The 23484-nt window shown below is 44.0% G+C and overlaps 1 protein-coding gene across 1 annotated transcript in view; it reads left to right on the top strand.

Moving 5' to 3' along the window:
• The first annotated feature begins 11196 nt into the window (after positions 1-11196).
• Eeig2 (EEIG family member 2) overlaps positions 11197-23484 on the top strand; it is a 51370-nt gene continuing 39082 nt past the window's right edge. The window contains exon 1 of the mRNA XM_059266115.1: positions 11197-11339. Coding sequence (XP_059122098.1) covers positions 11203-11339 — 137 coding nt within the window. The 5' untranslated portion in view covers positions 11197-11202. The remainder of the gene's footprint in view (positions 11340-23484) is intronic.

Genomic DNA, 23484 nt, shown 5'->3' with positions numbered 1-23484 from the left:
AGATTTCAATGATCAAATTCAAGTCACCAGGCTTGGGAGGGAAGCACCTTTACCCCCGAGACATTTTGTCAGCTCAAAAGATGTGATTTTTTTAAACTGCTATATTTCCTTTGAAGTGAAATATTAAAGCCTTTTTAAAAGATATATAATTATGCAAGTTCCTATATTGTATCTTTTAATCAAGGCCAAATAACTGTAGCTCACTTTCGTGTGTGTGTGTGTGTGTGTGTGTGAGAGAGAGAGAGAGAGAGAGAGAGAGAGAGAGAGAGAGAGAGAGAGAGAGAGAGAGAGAGAGAGAGTCCCTATATAGCCCAGGCTGGCCTAGAACTCTCAATCATCCTACCTCAGACTTGTTAGTATTGGGATTACAGGCCCACACCATCATGACCAACAAATTCATGCTTCCTAAATAACCTAGTTGATTAATTTTCCAAAGATTAATTATGGGATTGGGATAAAAGGATTATGGGACCCTATTATTGATTTTTTTCCGAAGTTTTCTTCAAAACCATATATGAAGTATTACAGATAAGTGAATTATTTCTTCTTCTTCTTCTTCTTCTTCTTCTTCTTCTTCTTCTTCTTCTTCTTCTTCTTCTTCTTCTTCTTCTTCTGATTCTTCTTCTTCTTCTTCTTCATCCTGGTTGATCTGGAGGTAATGTAACTCCTTTCGTTGTTAGCAATTATGTCTAACCAATCACATTGACCACTCTTCTTCAAATATACATTGGCAACATATTTCTGGTACCTTTTGGGAAAAGTTATGTCTCAGTTACAGTTAATATTGCTCTGACAAAACATCATTACCAAAAGCAACATGGGGAGAAAATCGCTTATGTGTCTTACATATCGAACTCAAACAGGGCAGGAACCTGGAGGCAGGAGCTGGTGCAGAGGCCATGGCGGGCTGCTGCTTACTGACTTGCTCCTCATGGCTTTCTCAGCCTGTTTTCTTGTAGAACCCAGGGCCACCAGCCCAGGGGGGACACCACGCACAATGGGCTCAGCTTTCATACATCAATCGCTAATTAAGAAAATGCCCTACAGTCTGATCTAATGAGGACATTTTCTCAATTGAGGCTCCTCCCAGCTGACTCTGGCTTGTGTCAAGTTGACATAAAAATTAGCCAGCACAAGGTATATGGGAAGTGACAATGATATCGCTCTTGCTCCTTTCCCACCCCACTCTCCATCCCAAACCTAGGGCTACATGCTCAGCAAGTCCTCTACCCCTAAGCTATATATATCCCCAGCCACTTTTTGTTTGCTTTGCTTTATTATTATCATAGTTATTATCATTTTTATTGTTATTTACTTTGAGACAAGGTCTTGCTGGCCTTAAATTTGTCATCCTCTGTCTCAGCCTCCCACGTAGCTGAGATTACAGGCCTACGCCACTACACCCAGCTCACTCTTTCTCCTGTCGGTGACTACAACCTCTCTGCTCTCCGGCTGGATCCCTAGCTCTTCCGTTCACTTTGATGCTGTCCAGGAGAAACTGCTTGAAGTTGGCAACCCCAGTGATTCTCCCTTCCACAAGAAACATGCAATCAAGGGTGGACTTCCCAACCTGCCTCTGTTTCTTTTTCTTTTTCTCCCCAACCCCCTTGGACCATAAGCTTTTTCGTGGGTGCCATGATGGCCTGATGGTGATTTAAATTATTATAATTGTTTCTGAAGATGTGTGTGTGTGTGTGTGTGTGTGTGTGTGTGTGTGTGTGTGTGTGTACAGGTACCCATGGAGGCCAGAAGTGGGTGCCCAATCCCTTGAGCTGTAGTTACCCACACTGGTGAGCTGCCTTATGTGGGTGCTGACATCTAAACTCCAGTGTTCTGATAGATGCTGTACCATCTCTTCAACCCCTGGAACTATTTTTTACTTTGAGACAAGGTCTTGCTGGCCTTGATTTTGTCTTCTACAATAATAGTAAACTTGAATTTAGTTGTATCAGGACTTTTATACAACTATAAATCATTATAAATTTGATTACAAATTAACAACTGAAGGTTCACTTAGACAATAAACATTTTATTTTATAATAAATAAATAAATAATAAACATTTTATTATTTAGAAGTTATTGCCTGCTCCAGGCACACAATATGTATTTTAGTGGTTTGACAAATTAAATGTTTAAGCACTGCACTAGAATGTCATCCTAGCATGAATGAAGCCCTGAGTTCAATCCCTAGAAAAACAAAAAGAAAAAAGAAAAACTAGACATTCAACAGAAATAGGCTAGTCGCAAAAGGATACATGCCATTATATGAGTTCCCTACGATAATCAAATCCACAAAGAAACAATAGAATGGTCCCAGGGGCTGTGGGAGGTAGATTAGTTACTGTTCAATGGATAAAGAGTCTCCATTCTTCAAGATGGAGAGTTCTGGGAAGGATAGTGGTGCACAAGATGTACTTAATGTTGCTGAGCTATACATTTAAAAGATTAAAGATGGTATGTTTTATGTATACTTTACTGTGTTTTAAAAATAATAATTAAAGGCCTAAAAGTATTACTCAGTGTAGACCATATTCTTACAGACAAGACATCCTAGGTTCAATTTCCAGAACCAATAGTAATAACTCTATTACTATTATTTTTTAATTGAATGATAATTTCTCACTCCTTCCAGACCATTATTCTAGCCAATGGAATTGGGAAAACAAGTAAGGTCTTTGCTGTAAGGTTCCAGTAGGGGACCCAGGGTGATGGGGGCTTGATGTCCCCATTGTCCAAGATTATCTTTGACATCAACATCCGGCTGTCAGATAAAGAGTGAAAACACCATATGCACGAGGCTTGTATGGGCCATGCCTGAGAGTTGCACACTAACTGGAAAACGTAGCCAAACTATTTACTCAAGCAAACAGGTTTCACGATGATCCCGAATTTTATGCCATAGTCCATTTGGTCACCAAATAACCATGTCATCCTCTTGACAAAACAAATGATACGCTCATTCCCTCCCCAAGTGAGATGGCCCAAACTCTCACACAGTCACCGCATGTAAGTTTGACAGTACAGGACACCGAGGTCATGCTGAAGAGTTTCCATGAGGCCTGGATATAATTCTACATCCTACTGTGGCCCTCTTACTCTTGATGGGAGGGATTTGGGTCCCACAGCAGATATTAGGCAATGTCTGGATATATTTTTGACTGACTCAGCTGAGAGGGAGGGGAATGCCTAGAGGCCAGGAATGTTTCTGAACATTCTACAGTGAACATAACAGTCCCCACAGAACATGGTCTGGTACAACATATCACCAGTTCATGAGCCAAGAGCTAGTGAAGTATCTTTCCCTACTCCTCCACAATGACAGGACACATGATGTGATAAATAGTTCCAGCTGTGAAAGCAAAGGGGGTGCCAGCCCATCACTAAGATCTAATTCTGCCATTGTGACGGCATAATGGTGAGGTGCTTCCTTTGTCATGGTCCTCCGTGGTCACTTTTCTGGCCTCTGGAAGTTTTTTCCTACTGTGGAATTTGAAGTGGGTGTTAGGAAGCACCACTTTCTTGGGGAAAGCATAGCTTTTAAAACAGATCTGTGCTGGACAGTGGTGGCACCCGCCTTTGATCCCAACACTCGGGAAGCAGAGGCAGGTGGATCTCTGTGAGTTCAAAGCCAGCCTGGTCTACAGAGTGAGTTCCACCACAGCCAAGGCTACACAGAGAAACTCTGTCTCGAAAAACAAAACAAAAAAGCAAATAAACAACAACAAAAAAAACCCTGAGACTTCTTATCAGTCTCTTTCCAGTCAGTTCCATGAGCCACTAACATTAAAGTGTCCTACAGATAATTCTCAGTCCTGATTTATGTCTTGGCTGCTTCGATCCTAGGCCTTCTCCTTTCAGTTTAAGGCAGCTCCTTGGAGACCATTAGACTGCAATGTGGAGCCACATCCTAACCTAATCTTTGTTGCATGGCTGAGTCTTAATGGGCCCTCATTGCACAAAAGCTTTTTCAGTCTCATTTTCTATCCTTTGAAGAACAGAGCAGCCCGTTTTTCCCAAACCCCGGAGGCTTCTCATTTCCAGTACTTTATTTCCTTTTCATCCAGGCCTGCAAATCTGCTAATCATTGCATGAGTCCATCTCGTGTTGGCAGTATCTTGCTGAATGCAGCCAATAAACATAACCGACAGCATTCCCATTTTCCAATACTTTTATAAAGCTATGGGATTTATAGGCATCACGTTTTCCTTCCAAATTATTGCAGGCACCTCTGATCAAATGTCTTGTGCTGTGATTTGAACTGTGTATGAAATCTAAGCCTTGTTATGAAATATTAAGAAGTGGAACCTTCAAGAGGTGATTAGAGCACTACTCTCATGAATGGATTTATTCGATCATGTAATTAATGGATTGATGGGTTAATGGGCCATCTAGAGTGAGTCTGCGATAAAAGCCAGTTTGGCTGGGTCTCTTTCGAGTTCCTCGACTCTCCCCATGCAATGGATGCCCTGCACTACTTTGGCACTATGTCAGCATTTAACCCTGGACCAGAACCATGAGCCAAAATAAACCTCTTCTCTTAGCTGATCTGTGGTATTATTCTTTTAGCGACAAAAAAAAAAAAAAAAAAAAAAAGGACCAAGGCACTTGTCAAGGATTTCTGTTTTTCCACCTCCAATGTTTCCTCATTCCTGCCTGAGTAGTTAGAAATTTTTATAATTTTGCCCTGCCTTCTGTAACAATTTTTGTATTAAGGCATTGCTAGCTATTTGTGGCAAGAATACTTCCAACATTTATACTGGAAAAAAATGTTTCTTGCTCACACAACACTTCAGTGTAAGCATTCCTGATCAGGGGTGCAAAGGTAAGGTTCACCTCGGCTACACAATCACCTAGGGACCCAGGCTCTGCCATCTTTATTATGTAACTTCTAAAGTTTCCCTTGACATCAAAATCCAACCAGCAAATGCCAGAAGTAAAGGAAGGTGACCTGTGGGAGGTTTCTATGGAGCCTGGAATTAGCGCCGTGATTTCTCTCAAACAGCAAGGGGATTTAAGTAAAAATGGATTATGCCTCTTTCAGGAAATGTTCTCAAGGGAAGAGAACACACACACCTTCCTTCCTTCCACCTTCTTGTCATATTTAATCCACTGTTACTTTGGCCTTGTATTTACAGCTAGCCTAGCTTTAACTTGCACGATTGCTTTGGCTATAGCTACTTTTTCCACCTGTTTGCTTTGAACAGGAAATGTCCTCCACAGGCTCCTGTTGGTGAGGACTTGGGCCCCAGCTGGTGGCACTTTTTAGGAGGTGGGGAAACCAGGAGTTGGGTCTGGGAGGAGGAAATGAGTCTTCAGAAGAGGGGTGCTTCGAAGCGTCTCTGCTCCCTTCCACTTGTTTTCATTCTGCTTCCTGGCCACGGTGAGGTGAGCAGCCCCTACCACAAGCTCTCCTACCAGGATACTCTGCCTTATCGTGGTCCCAAAGCGACAGATCTAGCCATGCACTGAAACTATGAACCATAATAAATCCTTCTTTTAAAATAGTCCTTCTTGAGTATTGTCACAGAGACAGAAAGTCTGACTACCACACCACCTCCACCTTCCCTTTTCGGTGACCACCGCGCCCTCCTCACAGTAGAGTATACTGTAAGAACTGTCAAACCTTTGGCAGCAAATAATCTTGGAACGTGTCCTGCAGCTCTGTCATGTCACCTGAGGTGAAAAACAGCTTAGTCCAAGTCATTTCAAGAAATACTTATTGATTACCTAGTAATATCAGCTATATCAAATTTACACAAAAGATACGAAGATGACTAACCAACCATCACCGCCTTTGCAGAACTTGCACGATGAATGTTGACATCCTTGGGTACGTTAGTTACTTTCCATTCTACCATACTATTTGAAGAGCTTGGAAAAGTTAAAAAAAAAAAAATTACACCTCTGAAATTCCCTTGGCAATCAAACTATAGGTTCAAATAAGTTCTGCTAAAGAGATGTACTTAAGATAAAAACGGGTGTGAGTAAATACAGGCTATCTCCTGGCATTTGTGGCCATTTGCAAGCAAGTTATGACAACAGGAATATGCTAGACTCCTCTTAAGGTCCTCATGATGGGAGAGTCAGCAACGGAGTCCTATTATCAGCCCCACATCTACATTCTAAGCAGAATAAGTCTGCCTGGTGCTGTTGTAACACATAGTCTCCAAATCTCACTGGCCTGATATAAGTTTCTTCCTCCATCCAAAATGTTTACTGCAGATATGGGCAGTTGCTCTCTTTGTTCTTACACAGAGATTAGAGCTCTCTTGATTTTGTGGCTATTCCATCCTAAGTCAAGGTCTTCCCCGTAACTCTCTATAACTACTGTGGCAGGGGAAAGATGGTCTAGAAAACTGTTCAAAGACTTGTTTTATCTCATCCTGGAAGTGGAGTATTACTTCTCATATAGTATTGGCTAGAATGGTGGTTCTCAACCTGTGGCCACAACCCCTTTGGCAAACCTCGTCTCCAAAAATACTTACATTATGATTCATGAGAGTAGCAAAATTACCATTATGAAGTAGAAGCGAAAATAACTTTATGGATGGTGGCCACCACAACATGAGGAACTGTGTTAAAGGGTCTCAGCATTAGGAAGGTTGAGAACCACTGGGTTAGAACAAGACACATAGCTATACCTGCCTACAAGTAGACTGGGACATGCAAACTTTCACATGTCAGAAGCTGAAGGAGGACCAAGCAAGTGATGTGACTTGGAATTCAATACCCTGCAGATTTCCAATCCTCAGTCCCTTCCAAAGACTTCGGAAGTACCAAAATGAGCCGGGTGGTGGTGGCGCACGCCTTTAATCCCAGCACTCGGGAGGCAGAGCCAGGCGGATCTCTATAAGTTCGAGGCCAGCCTGGGCTACCAAGTGAGTTCCAGGAAAAGGTGCAAAACTACACAGAGAAACCCTGTCTCGAAAAACAAAAAACAAAAAAACAAAACAAAACAAAAAAAAAAGTACCGAAATGCTGTTTTTTTTTTTTCTCAAAATATTTAGCATTGTTTTGGATTCCAGTAGGGAATGCTGGCTGAATCAACTGTGTGCTCATAGCTTTCTGTCCCCTTATTTGGATCTGTTCCCACCCCTGTATGCCCCACATGGCTGTCTCCTCTAAACTGCGTTTTTCAGGCTCCTTTGTTCTCTGGCTTTGGGCTAGCTTGGGCTCATGGGAAGCACCTGCAGGAGATCAGAAGTGAGCGGGTGAGAGGTATCAGGGTTATTTCTCCCCACCTCTCTGCCCTCTGCTCTGCACCGAGTCCTTTCTTTGAGCTTTCCTTTTCTAAACACTGGGAGTACAAGGCTGTTTCCTGCCTTCATCCTGACTCATCCCAGGTGTTTAACAGTCAAACTGCATGCTGTTTTCCAGTGTCACTACAGCTGGAGAGCCTTATAAAATGCAGATCTGAATACATCACTCCTCTGCTTTAAAACATCAATGGCTCTCAATTACACCCATTTCCAAGTAGGACTCTGAATTGCAGACAGACAGAACTAATTTCAGTTCCCTCTGCAACACAGCACCTCTTCCTCTGAGCTCATGAGAACAGGATAGAAACTGCTCCCCACCCCCACCATATCTCCAGGCCTCAGCTCTAGTATCACTAATCCCAGGAAGCCTTCCATAAATCTACTTGACTTGGCTACATGTGTTATCTTCTAGCACAGCAATCTCCCTTCTCCATCACTTACAGACAGCTGCTACATTGCACTACAACTCTCTGCTTATTTTCTTACATAGACGCAGCATCTGGGATACATCTCAGATCTATAAAGTGCTTGACACATAATAGGAACCCACTAAGTGCCGGAAAGTTCCTGAATACCGCTGAAAGTTTGGAAGCCTCCTTGGACGAATGCCACCTCTCATTCAATGACAAAAATCGGGGGGGGGGGGGGGAAGCAAAGCAAAACAAACAAACAAAAAACCCTTTTAGTCATCCTTCCTCATAACTACCTTCTACTCACTTGTGAAACCATTTTAATATCACTTTGCCAACATCTGGTATGGAAAATTCTCTTGCTAAGGTAACTAATTAGCTCTTCAGTTCTGCAGCTGCTTTTCAATCCAAATCCTTCAGGATTTGCAGTGCATGTGTGTGCAAGGTCCTCTCTCTCTCTCTCTCTCTCTCTCTCTCTCTCTCTCTCTCTCTCTCTCCCTCTGTGTGTGTGTGTGTGTGTGTGTGTGTGTGTGTGTGTGTGTACGCCAGAGGTCCACATCAGGTATTTATATCAATTGTTCTCAGATGCCTTTTTGAGACAAAGTCTCCCACTGAACCTAGACCTTGCCGGTTGGTTAGACTGGCGGGCCAGCAGACCCCAGGAATCCTCCTGTCTCTGCATGCAACACCCCAGTAAATATTAATAACTGATGTTCTAAGGTTCAAACTCTTTCTCAGCTTTCAGGCCATCTCTCTTAATCTCTTTCTCAGGCTGCTTGTTCTTGGAAGCCTTCACAATCACCTCCTCCGCCATCTGCCCATTAAATATTCTCCAGAGCAACTCATTCTTACCCGCCTTTTGGGCTTCCGCCATCAGTGAATACCACAATTCCCAAATGCATAGTTTCAACCTTAACCTTTCACGGGCACTATAAGGCCCGGCCTTACTCCCTGCAATCTGCCCAGATCCTCATTATTTCCTCTCTTTCCAGTCTGCCCTCCTGCTTGCCATGCTCGGTCCCTTTGTTTCTGCAAGTCACAAACATCAGAATCCACTCTTTCCCCTGTCTCTTTCTGTCCCAGAAGGCAGCGAGCTTCCACTACCAGATTTCCATGCCCAAATGTTAAGCCCTGTCTGAGTCTGTGCTTCTTCACCAAGAATACCTCCTACTTTCTCCCAAAGCCTAGCTACTCTTTGAAGTTCATAAAGCTGGTTAATTTCAATTTACCACTTTCTCTTCTAAATTCTGCTGTTTGAATTTAGTTCTATTTTTTCCTCTGTCTTGGGTTTTGTCTTGTAAAAATTATTATGCATTATTATTCTTGCAAGCTTGTATGTGTGTGTGTGTGTGTGTGTGTGTGTGTGTGAAAGAGAGACAGAGACAGAGACAGAGAGACAGAGAAAGACGAGAGAGACAGAGAGACAGGTATGTACGTGAAAGTGTTCATGTCATGGTGGTGTTTGGGACTCAAAGGACAACTTTGTGAGGCTGCTTCTCTTTCCACTTTTACATGGGTTCTTAGGATCAAAGGTGCCTCGCCCACCGACATCTCACTGCATCCCAGTTTTGTCTTTAAAAGTTTTAAAACATATATTCACTTAGTATTTATTTAATGTGAGTGTATTTGTAGGTGTGCATGCCTCACAGTGAACCTGTGGAGGTTGGAAGCCGACCTGTGGGATTAGGTAGCTGTTTCTTTCCACCACAGGAGTTCCAGGAATCAAACTCATGTCTCGTAGGGGTGTCTGCAAGGTCCTTTACTCACTGACCCATCTTGGCCAGCTCAGGACTGCAAAATTCCTAAGGGCAGTTTTTGGGGTTTTGATCACGGAGTCTAGCTAGTGACTGATGGTTTAGGCAATTAGAATATTTATATGAATAAATAAATGAGTGGGCTTCAGAGATGTCTCAGCAGTTCCAAAGGACTCTGGTTCAATATCCAAATCCACACGGCAGCTCACAACTGTCTGTGACTCCAGTTTAAGAGTAGCTGACACTCTTTTCTGGCCTCTGCTGGTACTAGGCACACACAGGCATACACACAAGCAATACACCCAGATACATAAATTGAATTTAAAAAACAAAAACAAAAACAAAAAGCGACTAAATGAGTGATCTAGGGAGAAGAATCTTTTCAATTACACCTTTTCAAAGATTAAAAAGAACAGATCCCAGGCTGGAGATGTCGCTCAGTTGTGAGGTCGCTTGCTAGCATGCATGAAAGCCCTGGATTCGATTCCTAGAACCGCATAAACCTGGCGTGGCAGCACATTCCTATTACCCCAACACGAGGATCACAAGTTCAACATCATCTTTGGCTACATTGGGAGTTTGAAGCCAGCCTGAGCTAAAAAACAAAACAAGCAAACAACAATAACAACAACCAACCTCGCTGAAAACATTACATAGCAAAGTTAATAGCATAGATTTTTAACAATAGATACTGTATGTTCTTGCATGTGCTCGCGCGCGCGCGCGCGCGCGCGCGCGCGTGTGTGTGTGTGTGTGTGTGTGTGTGTGTGTGTGTTATTCATCTAAGGAGAATTTTTATTAAGCATGCCTTCAGAATCTGACTTCATGTGTTAATGGTTCACAGAAAGGACAGATTTTAAAGGGGGTAAGTATTTTAACCCCTCTGGTCCGTTTTCTTTCCTGGGTGACAGGAATGAAATAAACAAGGCCATCAGTGAGAGGAAACACATGGCCCAGCCCCGTACTTGGGCGGTTGATGCGGCCACAACACAGTTTAAGCTTTTCCTTTCTCCTACCTGATTTTCATCTCATGTTTAAGGGCTAGTGAATTTAGAACCCCTACCGGTATATTTCAGGTTTGGGATTCTATTTGTCTCTATCTGCAAACTCAGAGGCCACGAAATCCCTGGAGGGGGAGGGGAAGAAAGGGGGCGGTGCAAACCCCAGAAAGGAAAGGCGCAGAGGAAGCTGCAGAAGGAAGCTTTTTCGGCTGGGTTTGTCTTTTTTTAACCCGCGGGAGGCGTGACGAGCTCACTGCCTTCGCGTGTTAGCTTCCCCAGCTTCCCCCGCCCGCCGGGCGTGCGCCCGCCTGGGGTTTCTCCGCCCTCCGCCGGTCCGCCCGCCCGCCCGCTCTCTCGCTTCCGCGCTGAGTGCGCTGCCGGCCGCGGCCGCTAGGGGCGCCTGGGGCCGGGAGGCGGCGGCGGCGGCGACCGTTCTTCCGAGGCGCCTCTCCCTGCTCGCAATCAGACGGGCGGTGGCGGCGGCACCGAAAGGGCGCCCACTCCCTCCGCGGGCGGGCGGGCGGGCGGGCGGGCGAGCTGCAAGGCGACCGCTCTTCGCGGGCGGCCGGGGTCGGCGCTGCAGCCGCCGGTGCGCTCCGGCCCGGGCTGCCGCGACAGGCGGCCCCGGCTCCCGCCGGCTCGCGGCGCCCCCCGGCCGCGCCCCCACGCGCTGCTCGCGGCCCCGGCCATGGGGCTGGGCGGATCCGAGGCTCGGCCGAGCTGAGGCGGCGGCGCCCGTCCGCGCAGCCCGCTCGCCGCCGCCGCCTGGCCCTCACGATGATGAAGAAGAAGAAGTTTAAGTTTAAGGTGGACTTCGAGCTCGAGGAGCTCTCCTCGGTGCCCTTCGTCAACGGGGTCCTCTTCTGCAAGATGCGGCTGCTGGACGGCGGCAGCTTCACCGCGGAGTCCTCCAGGTAACCCGGGGGGCTCTCGAGCTGCTCGCCCGCGCCCTCCCGCCGGCAGGGGCTTCTTGCACCGCCAGCATCCATCCCTCTCCTCGCTTGGCCCCTTTGCTCGGCCGAGCTCTGCCAGCCCTGTGAGCTCATCGTCCTCCGGGGACGAGTCTGAAATCGGTCGGGGCATCGAACGAGCCGCACCAAGTGGTTCGCAGTGGGTTGGTCTGGTTGGCCTTGACGCCGGCGCTCCAGACTCCAGGTGGCCCCTGGTGTCTGTCTGCTCTCCTCCCAGTTCTCCAGGAATGGGAGTGATGGAGACCATGGGAGAGAGAGGATGCTTCTGGTTTCTCTGTATTTGCAAAATACAAACCAGGACTTTAAGCTTTGAGAAGCAAAAATGACCCAAACGGTTCCCCTCCCAAGAGCGCCCACTCGGAACCGTCTGTGGTTGACATTAATGCCTGTGCCTCTACTGTGACTTCGGGTGGCCAGGCCAGCATAGGGCTTGGGATACGCCTGGTCGGGCTTGACTTGAGTCAAGGGTTCCTGGCAGACTAGGCTGTAGTCTTTGGCTGGCCTAAGAGCTTCGTCTCCATTTGATGCGCTGATCTTCTCAATGGCCCGTCTTCTAGTGGCCACCCGTGCGTTTCAGAGTGGAGGACCTAGAGCTAAGAGAGCCCAGACCCTGTCATCGTTTTGAAATGAGCCCCTAGGCACTGTGGGAGAATCCTTCAGCGGTGACAGAATGCAGCCATGTGGGGCAGGATTCCTTGAGTAATTTAAAGGCAGTTCACAGAGTGGTAGATTTATCCTTAGGTATTTTTCTCTACGAGAAGACAGAAAATTGGAAGAAGTTTTGGAATGAACTTTTAAGTTCTTAAAGTCAAGGAGAAGGGCTAGTAGTCAATGTCTATATTCCATCTGTATATACTTAATTTTTACACTAAAACTATTCCTTGTATCTGCTGTCCCATTAATAATCTAAAGGAAATAGTGTCAATGGGTTGTGGGATGGAAGCCAGAAAATTGCCCTCTGTGGCAATAATGAAACCTGTGGAAGCCAGAAAACGCCCCATTGGCTAATGAACAGATGTGTGAAGTGCTATTACAAAAATTACCCCCCCAAAAAAAAATCCACGAAAGTTATTTTTTAATATTCAACTGTGATGACAAACCTGTAGGCATTCAGCTGCATGATTATATTACAACCATTTTAACACTCCTGTCAGAGAAATGAACTGTGCAAAAACAATATATATAGTACTAGCTCTTGGGGTGGAAAAGCCTAAGCCAATCCTGAACATCACGTCGGGGTCAAGTGACAGCCTCACCCTGAGGCCGAGACTAAGTTTTCCTGCAGGGTTCTTATATCCCCTCCCCCAACGTGGAGCAATAAACTTGGGCTTCTGGCCCAGTGCTGACACCTGGTGGTCAGAACACGGGCCTACGCCCTTCTTCTGCCTCCTTTTCTGCCTGGAGTGTTTGTTGATCTGGCTTGCTCTTTCTCCCAAGCCAGTTAGTCATCAAAAGCAGACTTTTTTTTTTCTCTTTTTCCTAGTAAACTAGTCCAGTGGGTCTTTTAAACACACTTTCTTGTTTACTACCCTAAGCGGGGCTGTAAGGTAGAGGTTCTTATTTTGCAAGTAAATGGATCGAGTCTTGGGAAGCGATCCTTCCAGAGATCCCCTCCCATCTGATCACGTAATGCCAAGATTCTGGTCCAGGTCTAGCTTCAAACAGAATGATGCCAGACAAAGGGAAGAGCTGTGTGCTGTTGAAGAGTTTCTGAAGGCAGCTTCTAATCATTTAAGATGCGAGGGCTATCACTGAATTTATCCTCAGCAGGAAAAAACAAAAATTTAAAAAAAAAAAAAAAAGCCAAGTAACCTGGTGTTAAACAAACCCTTCCTCCAGCTAAAATCTGGCATTATCAAGAGAAATATGGTTAATGGTGCTCTAACTAGCCAAAAAAAAAAAAAAAAAAAAAAGTGTGGTCTGAAGGGAGTGGTTTGTGATAAGGAACACGTGCTTTGGAAGCTGTGTAGCAAGGTAGTATGTAAAACTGAGAACAAGGGCTTGGAATGAGGTGGGTCTAAGTAAATCTCAGTTCTGCTGTGGTAAAACTTCATAGGCTTACTTAGGTGGTCGCAGCTAAAATCTGAAAAACTGAAATAGTCAGTGATTGGGGTTGTCTTGACGGTTTCATAGGACATTGCCCCTGAAACGCTGCGGTACTTTGGCGTTCAGTGATGAAGAAGTTCTCTTTACTTAGACGTTCTACCAGTTCCTTTATCCTAACTACCAAAGCGTTGGCTTAAGAGTGGTGCAGACCTCAGTCCCAGAACTTGAGACGGAAGCAGAAGGAGGCTAACCTGGACTACACGAGTCAGTCTTAAAACACACATGCACACATAAGCTTGAGTGTGCACACTGATAGACATGCACGTGCGCGCATGCACACACTCACACACACACACACTCATCAATTTAAAAAAAGGTACCTTCCTTCACAGGGAGAAATAGAAAACCTGAAATGTCAGAATTATGTGGCACCTAAATAGCACATGCCAGTGTAGACAACACATCTCTAAATGTTATATTTTAATTAAAAAACTTTTTCTAGGGAGCTCTATGAAGCAGGAATGATTGGCACGAGCATTTCTCCCATAGCACTGAAATGACTTCTGTGTAAAAGAGTTAAAGCAGGCTCAAGACCGCCACCTTGAAAGGCCTGCCGACAAGATTGCCTTTGATTAGTGTCATGGTCTTCTTGCCTGGATGATGAGCATGGCTTACTGTGCTCAGACTGTTGGTACGAACTACACGGTTCACGCTAAATGCCTCTGAGAACCTGGAGTTTTAGTCCCACTAAGCAGAGGACAGTTGCCTAAGCCACCAGTCCTCACTACACCCGATGAGCTTCCCTGTTGGACGGCACATCACCACAGTCTGATGCTAGAGAGGCTGTGAGCTGATTCTGCGGTGCACCCAGGAACTGTGACGTCTTCAGCAAGGACTACAGATGTATGCTGAGTCCGTTGCATTCTAAGGAATCCCCAACCCCTAAGCATGGTCTAATAACATCTGCACTGTCAGAAAAGAGTCTTGGTGGACTCGCAGAAGGTTACACAGCAAACACACACACACACACACACACACACACACACACACACACACACAGAGCTTGGCTTTGTTCAAAACCTAAACGTGCAGATGACTCATAGCTCCCCAAATATCACTTAAGCACTTAGCAGATTTCTAGCTCTCTGTCTAGGGATGTGAAAAGCAAAGCAAATACAAGGATCCATGAGGGAATTACCTCTAATTAACGAAATTAGATCATAGATGTTTGCTGGCTGGACAGTAGGAGACATATGGCTTACTGCTTAATCAATGGGTCAGCCGCTATGCGAGTTTCAGAAAGAGAAAGGCTTTTATTTACAGCTGTGATGTTTGCTGAAGTCTGCATTAGTGGTTCAGCTGAACATGCCGGGAGGGTGAGTTTGCACTGAGGAGAAAGTGAGGTGGGAGGACAGCTTGAGCAAGCCGTTAACAGAGTTGGTGCTACCTCAGCCTGATGGCAGAGTTCACATGAACAGAAGCAGGAGGTAATAGTAGAAAGGGGCTTTGAGTGACATGCTAGAGTTTGATTTCCCTGCTCAAAGGAGAGAATTCAGTCCAGGATTCTTGCACTGCGTTGTAATGTGATTAAAGTGGAATTTAAGCTGGCTGGCAGCCTGCTGCTGTTTGGATTCAAGCGGCGATAGATAGAGACAGGGAGACAATGAGAGGTTGTGAAAATAACCTGGGTCTAGTGAGCCCCTGAACGCAGGCTTTTCATGTCAAGTCACGGATAGATGGTGGGTGATGCGGTGGCTGATGCCTTGTGCCATTGACAGAAGTAAGGAAGTTGAGGAAATGCCCTTTTGGTTTGGGGGGGCATTGTACGTGGCTATAGAGCGGCAGTTCTCAACCTGTGGGTTTTGACCCCCTCCCCCACAGGGATCACATATCAGATATCCTGAATATCAGATCTTTACATTTAGGATTCATGACAGTAGCAAAATTATAGTTGCAAAGTAGCAGTGAAATAATTTTATGGTTGGGGGTCCCCACAACATGAGGAACTGTATTAAAGGGTGGCAGCATTAGGAAGGTTGGGAACCACTGCTGTAGAAGATATGAAGAGTTAAGTTGTGTGCTTAATGTAGTACCTCTAAGATGAAGTGGGCCTCACAATCGATCAAAGACACAGTTATTTTGGTATGTGGGTTTCTTATATTCTTGGGGCTGTACTAACCTGTTGGTATCCCCATAGAATTTCCATACACCGTTTTGTCTATTTATAGATGATCAGTGAAAAATGAATTTTTGAAAGATCTAGATTCTCCTGTGAAGGTTTAATCGGTAAAAAGTTAAGAAAAATATAAAGGTCTTTATCTTGAATAAGTGACACTAAAATGATTAAGGCAAGTAGTTAGGTCTCACCACAGTCAGCAAAGCATTTGAAAATACAATGCACTCTTACAGCGGTCCACTCAACTGAAGCCAAGTAGCTGCCTAATAAATTATTTTTGAAGACATTCCACAAAAACAGAACATTGTATTATTTGAATCTTTGCAGAACACTCCTTAGTAAAGCATGTAAATCACTTTTAAAACTTATTGGGGTTGTGAGGACATGTTTAATTCTGGTCTTTTTAAACAAAGGAATGGTAGGAAGGAGATTTCTCTACATACCTATGATTTCCCAGTTTGCCTTGTCTTCATATGTGTGTATGTGTGTTATGTGTATTTGTGTTGGTAACTAAGTAAGTTTCCAAGTTTCACATGAGTTTTTGGAAAAAACCCATGTGAACTCAGGGAGTGTCCGGGAAGCGAATGAGCACATCTGTGTATTGGATCTCTGACTTTGTAAACAAGCTAAAGGGATTTCTTTTTTTTTTTTTTTTTTTTTGCCAGAGAACATCTTTGTTTTCAAGGTTTTAATTCACTGCACATTGTGAACTTCTTTTTAGTTAATTTTTGCCTTGCTGAAAAAGTAAAAATGTTTTCATACTGGAAAACTTAGAGAAGCAGAAATAGCAAATATTGCCCATAAATAAACCATGCAAAGCTTACCACCATTATTAATATTTTGGTATATAACCTAGCCTCCATTGGTTCTTACACATGCACGCACATGCACATGTGCATGCACACACACTATCCCCTCCATAATGGTCACGGTATTTATTTACTTGTTTATTTATAAGAAGGGTCTCACCATATAATTCTGACTGGCCTGGAACACGATATGTAGACCAGGCTGGCCTCCAAGATGCCTCTGCCTCCCAAATGCTGTATTTAAAGGCCTGGCCACCGATCTTTTTGAACCAAAATGAGATCATGCTGTCCCTAATACATTTTCTGTTAATCTTTCAGTCATTAAATATTCAACTACAAAATATTTCAAATAGCTACATATTATTCTATTATATTAATTACAATGATTGAACTAAACCCCTCTGAAGTAATTTTCTTCTTTCCTTTTTATTTATAACTTTATAAACATCTTTGTAACTAATATATTACACATCTGTTATTATTTAAGATTGTTATTTAGATATGATGTTATTGAATTTCACAAATTTTTAAGATCTTTGACAAATATTACCAACCTTCCTTTAATTGCATTAAGCTGACTTTTAAGGTGAGAAAGCACAGCAAATATTAAAAATTGGCCAATATTTATTGTTTGTTTTGTTTTGTTTTTTGAGATAGGGTCTCACTATGTAGTTCTGACTGGCTTAGAACTTACTATATAGACTAGCCAGGCCTGGAAATCACAGAGATCCCCCTGCCTCTGCCTCCCAAGTTTTGGGATTAAAGGTGTGTGCCACCAAATATGGTTAATGTTTTGTTTTGTTTTCAAACTCCTCTTCCACGCTGAGATCACAAAGTGTCTTAGTTAGGGTTTCAACTGCTGTGAAGAGACACTATGACCACAGCAACTCTTATAAAAGAAAACATTTAATGGAGTGGCTTACATTTTCAGAGATTTAGTCCATTATCATCATGGTGGAACATGTCAGTGTACAGGCAGACCTGGTACTAGAGAAGTAGCTGAGAGCCATACATCATGTAGGCAACAGGAAGTGAACTGAGACACTGAGTGGTATCTTGAGCATATATGAGACCTCAAAGCCCACCTCTACAGTGACACACTTCCTCCAACAAGACCATACCTACTCCAACAAGGCCATACCTCCTAATAGTGCCACTCCCCTTGGGGATCATTTTCTTTCAAACCACCACATTCCACTCCTTGGCCCCCAAAAGCTTGTAGCCATATCATAATGCAAAAATGCATTCAGTCCAACTTCAAAAGTCCCCTTCGTCTATCACAGTCTCAACAATGTTTTAAAGTCCAAAGTTCAACCATCTCTTCTGAGATTCATGCAACCTCTTAATTGTAATCCCCTATAAAATCAAAATCAAAAAGCAGATTACATATTTCCAAAATATAATGGCGCAGGATATACATTACCATTCCAAAACATAGGTAACAGAGTATAGTAAGGAAATACTTGACCAAAGCAAGACAGAAAATCAGCTGGGCAAACTTCAAACTCTGCATCTCCATGTCTGATGTCAAAATGCTCTTCAGATCTCCAGCTCCTTTCAGCTTTGTTGATCTCAACACACTTCTCTCTCTTGGGCTGTTCCACTCTCTGTTAGCAGCTCTCCTTGGCAGGTATCCCACAGCTCTGGCATCTCTAACATCTTAGGGTCTCCAAGGCAATCCAGGCTTCACCTTCACAGCATGACACAATGACCTCTCTAGGCCTCTATTCAGGGACTCCCCTGACACATGCCTGGCTTCAGTGGCTTTGCTTAGTCACTCTTGGACTCTAAAGCCAAAACCGCATGGCCGAAGCTGCCAAGTTCTGCTGCTTGCTGGAGCTGGAAATTGGCCCTCTCCTTCAATTACATCTTCACCAGCTTTCTGTCTTTTGATTGTTACTTCACTGCCTGAGCTTGGCTGTCCTTGAACTTGATCTTTAGACCAGGCTGGCCTCAAACTCAGAGATCTGCCAGCCTCTGTCTTCTGAGTGCTAGAATTAAAGGTGTGCACCACCACATCCAGTTCTAAGCCTTTCTTTAATTCCTTTTTACAAGTTGGAAACTTAGCTGGATGGGATCTTGCCCTGAGGTCACCACTCCCTTTATTCCATTTCTTAATCTGTTTATCTCCTTGAACATAGGGTTTAGCTCTATTCCACTTCTTAGTGCTCCTTTGTCCTTGCTCAGCTTACTCCTTTTCATTATAAATCTTTATAAGCATCAACAGTAGTAACCACAAAACAGAATCTATACTAGACTGTTTTGAGAGTCCCTCTACCAACAGAATTAATCCAAATCTCTTCATTTTAGCATCAGGAAGACTCTTTGGACAAGGGCAAAAAAGCAGCCACTTTCTTCACCAATATCACAAGAATGATCTCTAGGAAACATACTAAAATTCTTTTCCTCTGGAACCTCTTGAGCCAGCCCTCCACAGTTCAAATCACTCTCAGCATCACTGTCTTCCATGCTCCTACTAGTATGGCCCATTAAGCAGTGCTTAAACCATTCCACTGCTTTCCTAAGCCAAAGCACCAAAGTACAAATTCCTCCAAACTCAAATATGGTCAGGCCTATCACAGCAATATCCCACTCCTGGTACTAACTTCGGTCTTAGGTTTTCTATTGCTGTGAAGAGACACCATGACCACAGCAACTCTTATAGAGGAAACATTTAATGGAGTGGCTTACAGTTTTAGAGGTTTAGTTCATTATCATCATGGTGGGGGCATGACGGCGTGCAGGAAGATGTGATCCTGGAGAAGTAGCTGAGAGTTCTACATCTTGCAGGCAACAGGAAGTGAACTGAGATACTGGGCGGTATCTTGAGCATATATGAGACATCAAAGCCCACCTCCACAGTAACACACTTCCTCCAACAAAACCATGCCTACTCCAAGAAGGTCACACCTCCTAATAGTGCCACTCCCTTTGGGGGCCATTTTCTTTCAAACCACTACACAAAGTACCAAAAGTAACCAGTATTTTCAAATGCTCTCCAACTAGAAGTTGGAGACTTTTTATGCCCTGAACCCAGCAGTCCCTCTTCTGAGTATATATCCCAATGTAATGAAAGCAATATGTTGAACAGATACCTGTACTTAGTAGCCAAGACATTGAAACAACGTAAGTGTCCACAAACAGGTGACTGGATAAAAGAAATGTGGCATATTCAATGGATTTTTATTCCATCTTCAGAAACAAAGAAGTTCTGTTGTTTGTGACAGAGCAGATGAGCCCGGAAGACATCATGCTAAATTAGAAAAACCAAGAGCAGAAAGACAAACACTGCATGATCTCATGTCTATGTGGGCTCTATAAAGGGTGAGGTGATCACCAACCGAAGCAGCCTACTCTGCACAGGAAGCCCCTGTCTCAGAACAAAAGGGTTCATTTTAGGGCACTGGCCTTCAGAGGACACTACTGAATACACACCCAGAGAAGATACTGGATGCTGAGGAATCTGGAATATTGCTAATTATCAAGGTCTTGGGTTAATCTTAAAGTTAATATCTTCAAAAACTAAAATGGTAAATGTGTACTTGTGTATATTTTATCCTTTTGTTTTTGTTTCATTCTTGCAAAATTACTTTTAATAGAAATGGGAAGTCTGTGTTCCTCTTGGCTTAGGAAACATCAGGTGCTGTAATGCAGAGTTTTAAAGATAAGTGGCTCATACAGAACAGGTTTCTCTCTCATGTGAAGTCTGGGTGCTCTTGTGGTTCTGCCCTGTCAACCTGTCAGGTACCTGGACTCGTTTTATATTGCTGCTCTCAGGGTAAAATCACATCCCTGGAGACTGGCTCACCCTGCATCCCAATCCCAGCCATGAGAGAAGAGGAAACGGGAGAGGACCCTTCTGTTCACAGTCCGTAGACCTGAGCTGAAACATGTCTGATTGCAGGGAAAGCTGGGAAATGGCATCTGTGCTGGGTATCCCTGTACCTAGCAATAAATAACTCAAGTAAGATAAATAAATAAGAGGGCAGATATCAAGGGATGGGAAATTTTCAACACCTGAAAGAGTGCAACAGAAGAAAAGCCACCCCAGTACTGCTAACAGTGAAATGGCCTTGTCCATTTGTCAAGATTGGTGTTTTTATTTTTTTATGATTTATTTTTTTAAATATGTATTTATTCTATCTTATGTGTATGAGCATTTTGCTTGCATGTACATATGTGCTCTTATGTGCCCCATGTGTTAGCATTTTACCTGCAGAGGCCAGAGGTTGGGGGGAGCATCAGAGCCCCCTGGAACTGGAGTTATAGACAGTTGTGAGCTGCCATGTGGGTGCTGAGAACCAAACATGGGTCCTCTGGAAGAGCAGCAAGTGCTCTTAATTGCTGAGCTATCTCTCCAGCATTGATTTATTTTAAATTATGTGTATGTCTGAGTGTGGGTAGCTCGTGAGTACAAGTGCCCACGGGAGCCAAAGGTGTCAGATTTCCTGAAGCTGGAGTTACAGTCAGCTGTGAGCCACCCCGTTTGGATGCTGGGAACCAACCTCACGTCCTCTGGGGGGACAGTCACACTCCTAATTGCAGAGCCATCTCTCTAGCCCCAGGAATGAGTCTTTTTAAAGACCATCGTCAGACTCCATGATTCCTAAGACTCTGGCAACTCCAAGAGTCTGTGGTTACGTTTTTTACTCTGTTTCTCACCGCTCTTGTTCCTACACCATCCTTTCACACAGTTGTATTGCCAAATATTCATGCATTCGGTGTCCTTGCTATGCTGCCCTTTCCCACATCCCCACTTTCATTTCATTTGAACGACACTCCAGCCGTCCTTCACAGTCCTGGTCCAAGGTTCCCCCGTTTTACATCCATCACAGTCCACAGCCCTCTCCTTATTTCTCTCTAACCGCTCCTGTATCAACTCTGCCCTGAACGCATTCTGTCCTGAACGCGTTGGTTATTTGTTGTACGAATAAAAACCTTCCCCCACCATCGCACTATGATTTCTTCTCACAGAATTCCTAAAGGTTTTTGTCTGTACTAGTCATTGGATCCCTTAATTGCCTTTTTGAGAAACTGACACACAGGGTCAGTTTTGCAATAATAAAAATAGATGCAGGAACAAGCAGGGAGGAGGAAGTATTTACTGACTTTTTCTTTTGTAAGTTGGGGAAAGAGTCAAGGACAATGTCATGGAAGAAAAATCCTCAGCAAAGTTCTCACCTTTTCTTTGTTTCTCTTTCTTTTTGCTTCTCCTCTTCCCCGCCCCCTCCCAGGCAGTCTTCAATAGCCCAGGCTGGCCTCAAACTTGCTGTGTAGCCAGGGATGACCTTGAACTTTTGATACTGTTGCCTCAGCCTTCCCACACTGGGGTTACAGGTGTCCACCACCAGGCCTTGTTTTGAAAGTTTTTTCTTCAAGTCCAGCTGCTGTCCAGTGTGTCACTGCTGCCACATGAAGAGGGAAAAGAAGTAGTCATATCGAGGGGTATAGACTTGAGCCTGCTCTGCATCCCAGGGAGCCAGAAGCAGAGGAATGACTTAGGCGGAGCGGGAGGTTGGTTTGGGGCTGAAATGGAAAAGAATACTTATCTGAAGGACCACCTTCGTTTTTCAGTAGTGATCTAGAAAGGAAGCAGCATGTGGTAGCACAGCCACATAATCCCAGCAGAGGCAAATGCAGCAGAATCATGAGTTCAAGACCAGCTGGGGCTACATAGTGAGACCTTGTTTCAAAAACAAAAAAGTAAAGGTACAGTGATAAATGATAGGTAGGTAGGTAGGTAGGTAGGTAGGCAGATAGATAGATAGATAGATAGATAGATAGATAGATAGATAGATAGATAGATAGACAGACAGATAGATAGTAGGTAGATAGATAGATGGATGGATGATAGAGAGAGGAGGAGGAGGAGGAGAGAGAGAGAGAGAGAGAGAGAGAGAGAGAGAGAGAGAGAGAGAGAGAGAGAGAGAGAGAGGATGGCTATAATAATAAAAGATTAGACAAGGAATAGGAGAGGAAGCTGGCCAAATCAAAAAGACCTGCCTGCAATTTCAAATATGAATTTCAACAATAGCAACACGCATATTCATGTGGTTTTCTCCAGCAGCACATGTGAGCTAGGAGAGAATAGGCAGAAGGGGTGGTTCTAGCTTAGAAGTTTATGGATAGATGGAGAAATCAAGAGGCAAGGTAACTAAGATAAGCGCAGGTGTAGCTCGAGTTTTCCTGCCTGGCCCACAGTCAGGACACATCTCTCTCACCTGCCAGTCCCACAGCCGCCCAAACCCGACCAAGTAAACACAGAGACTTATATTGTTTACAAACTGTATGGCCATGGCAGGCTTCTTGCTAACTGTTCTTACAGCTTAAATTAATCCATTTCCATTAATCTATACCTTGCCACATGGCTCATGGCTTACCGGCATCTTCACATGCTGTTTGTCATCGTGGCGGCTGGCAGTGTCTCTGACTCAGCCTTCCACTTCCCAACTTTATTTTCTTCCTTGTCTCGCCTACACTTCCTGCCTGGCCACTGGCCAATCAGTGATTTATTTATTGATCAATCAGCAACACACTTGACATACAGAACATCCCATAGTACTTTTCCTTTTTTTTTTTAAAAAAAAAAAAAGAGAAGGTTTTAACCTTAACAAAGTAAAATTACATATAATTTGGGAATTTGGGCATAGCTTTTCTTATTACTTCCTGCTGGAGGGGGGCGCTGTATCTTATGGGGACAGAAAGAAAATTTTAGGATTATGGAGTAGTCCATGAGGCTGTATTGTCTGAGCCAGTTGCCTTCAAACCATTCTGGATGTTGGATCATCTGGACCATGGTGTCATCGGAGACTTTTCAGGGGGTCTTGGCTGGTCAAACCTGATGTATCTTAATCTGGAACAAATCCATAGTCTCTTGTTTTTTGTGGGAACAAAAGCAGAGTCTCCTTTTTAAGAATATCATGCAGGATTTAGAATTTAGTCTCAGAATTCCACATGTACAAGGAAGGAAGTCAGGCCAGGAAGGTAAATCAGGTAATGAGAAAGGTTGCAGAATGGAGGCTTCAGTGATCTCCGAGGAAAACGTGTACAAAGAACG

The sequence above is a fragment of the Peromyscus eremicus genome, chromosome 6 (assembly GCF_949786415.1).
Source record: "Peromyscus eremicus chromosome 6, PerEre_H2_v1, whole genome shotgun sequence".
In the NCBI taxonomy this organism is placed as follows: domain Eukaryota; kingdom Metazoa; phylum Chordata; class Mammalia; order Rodentia; family Cricetidae; genus Peromyscus; species Peromyscus eremicus.
This window is presented reverse-complemented; position numbering and strand designations above follow the sequence as displayed.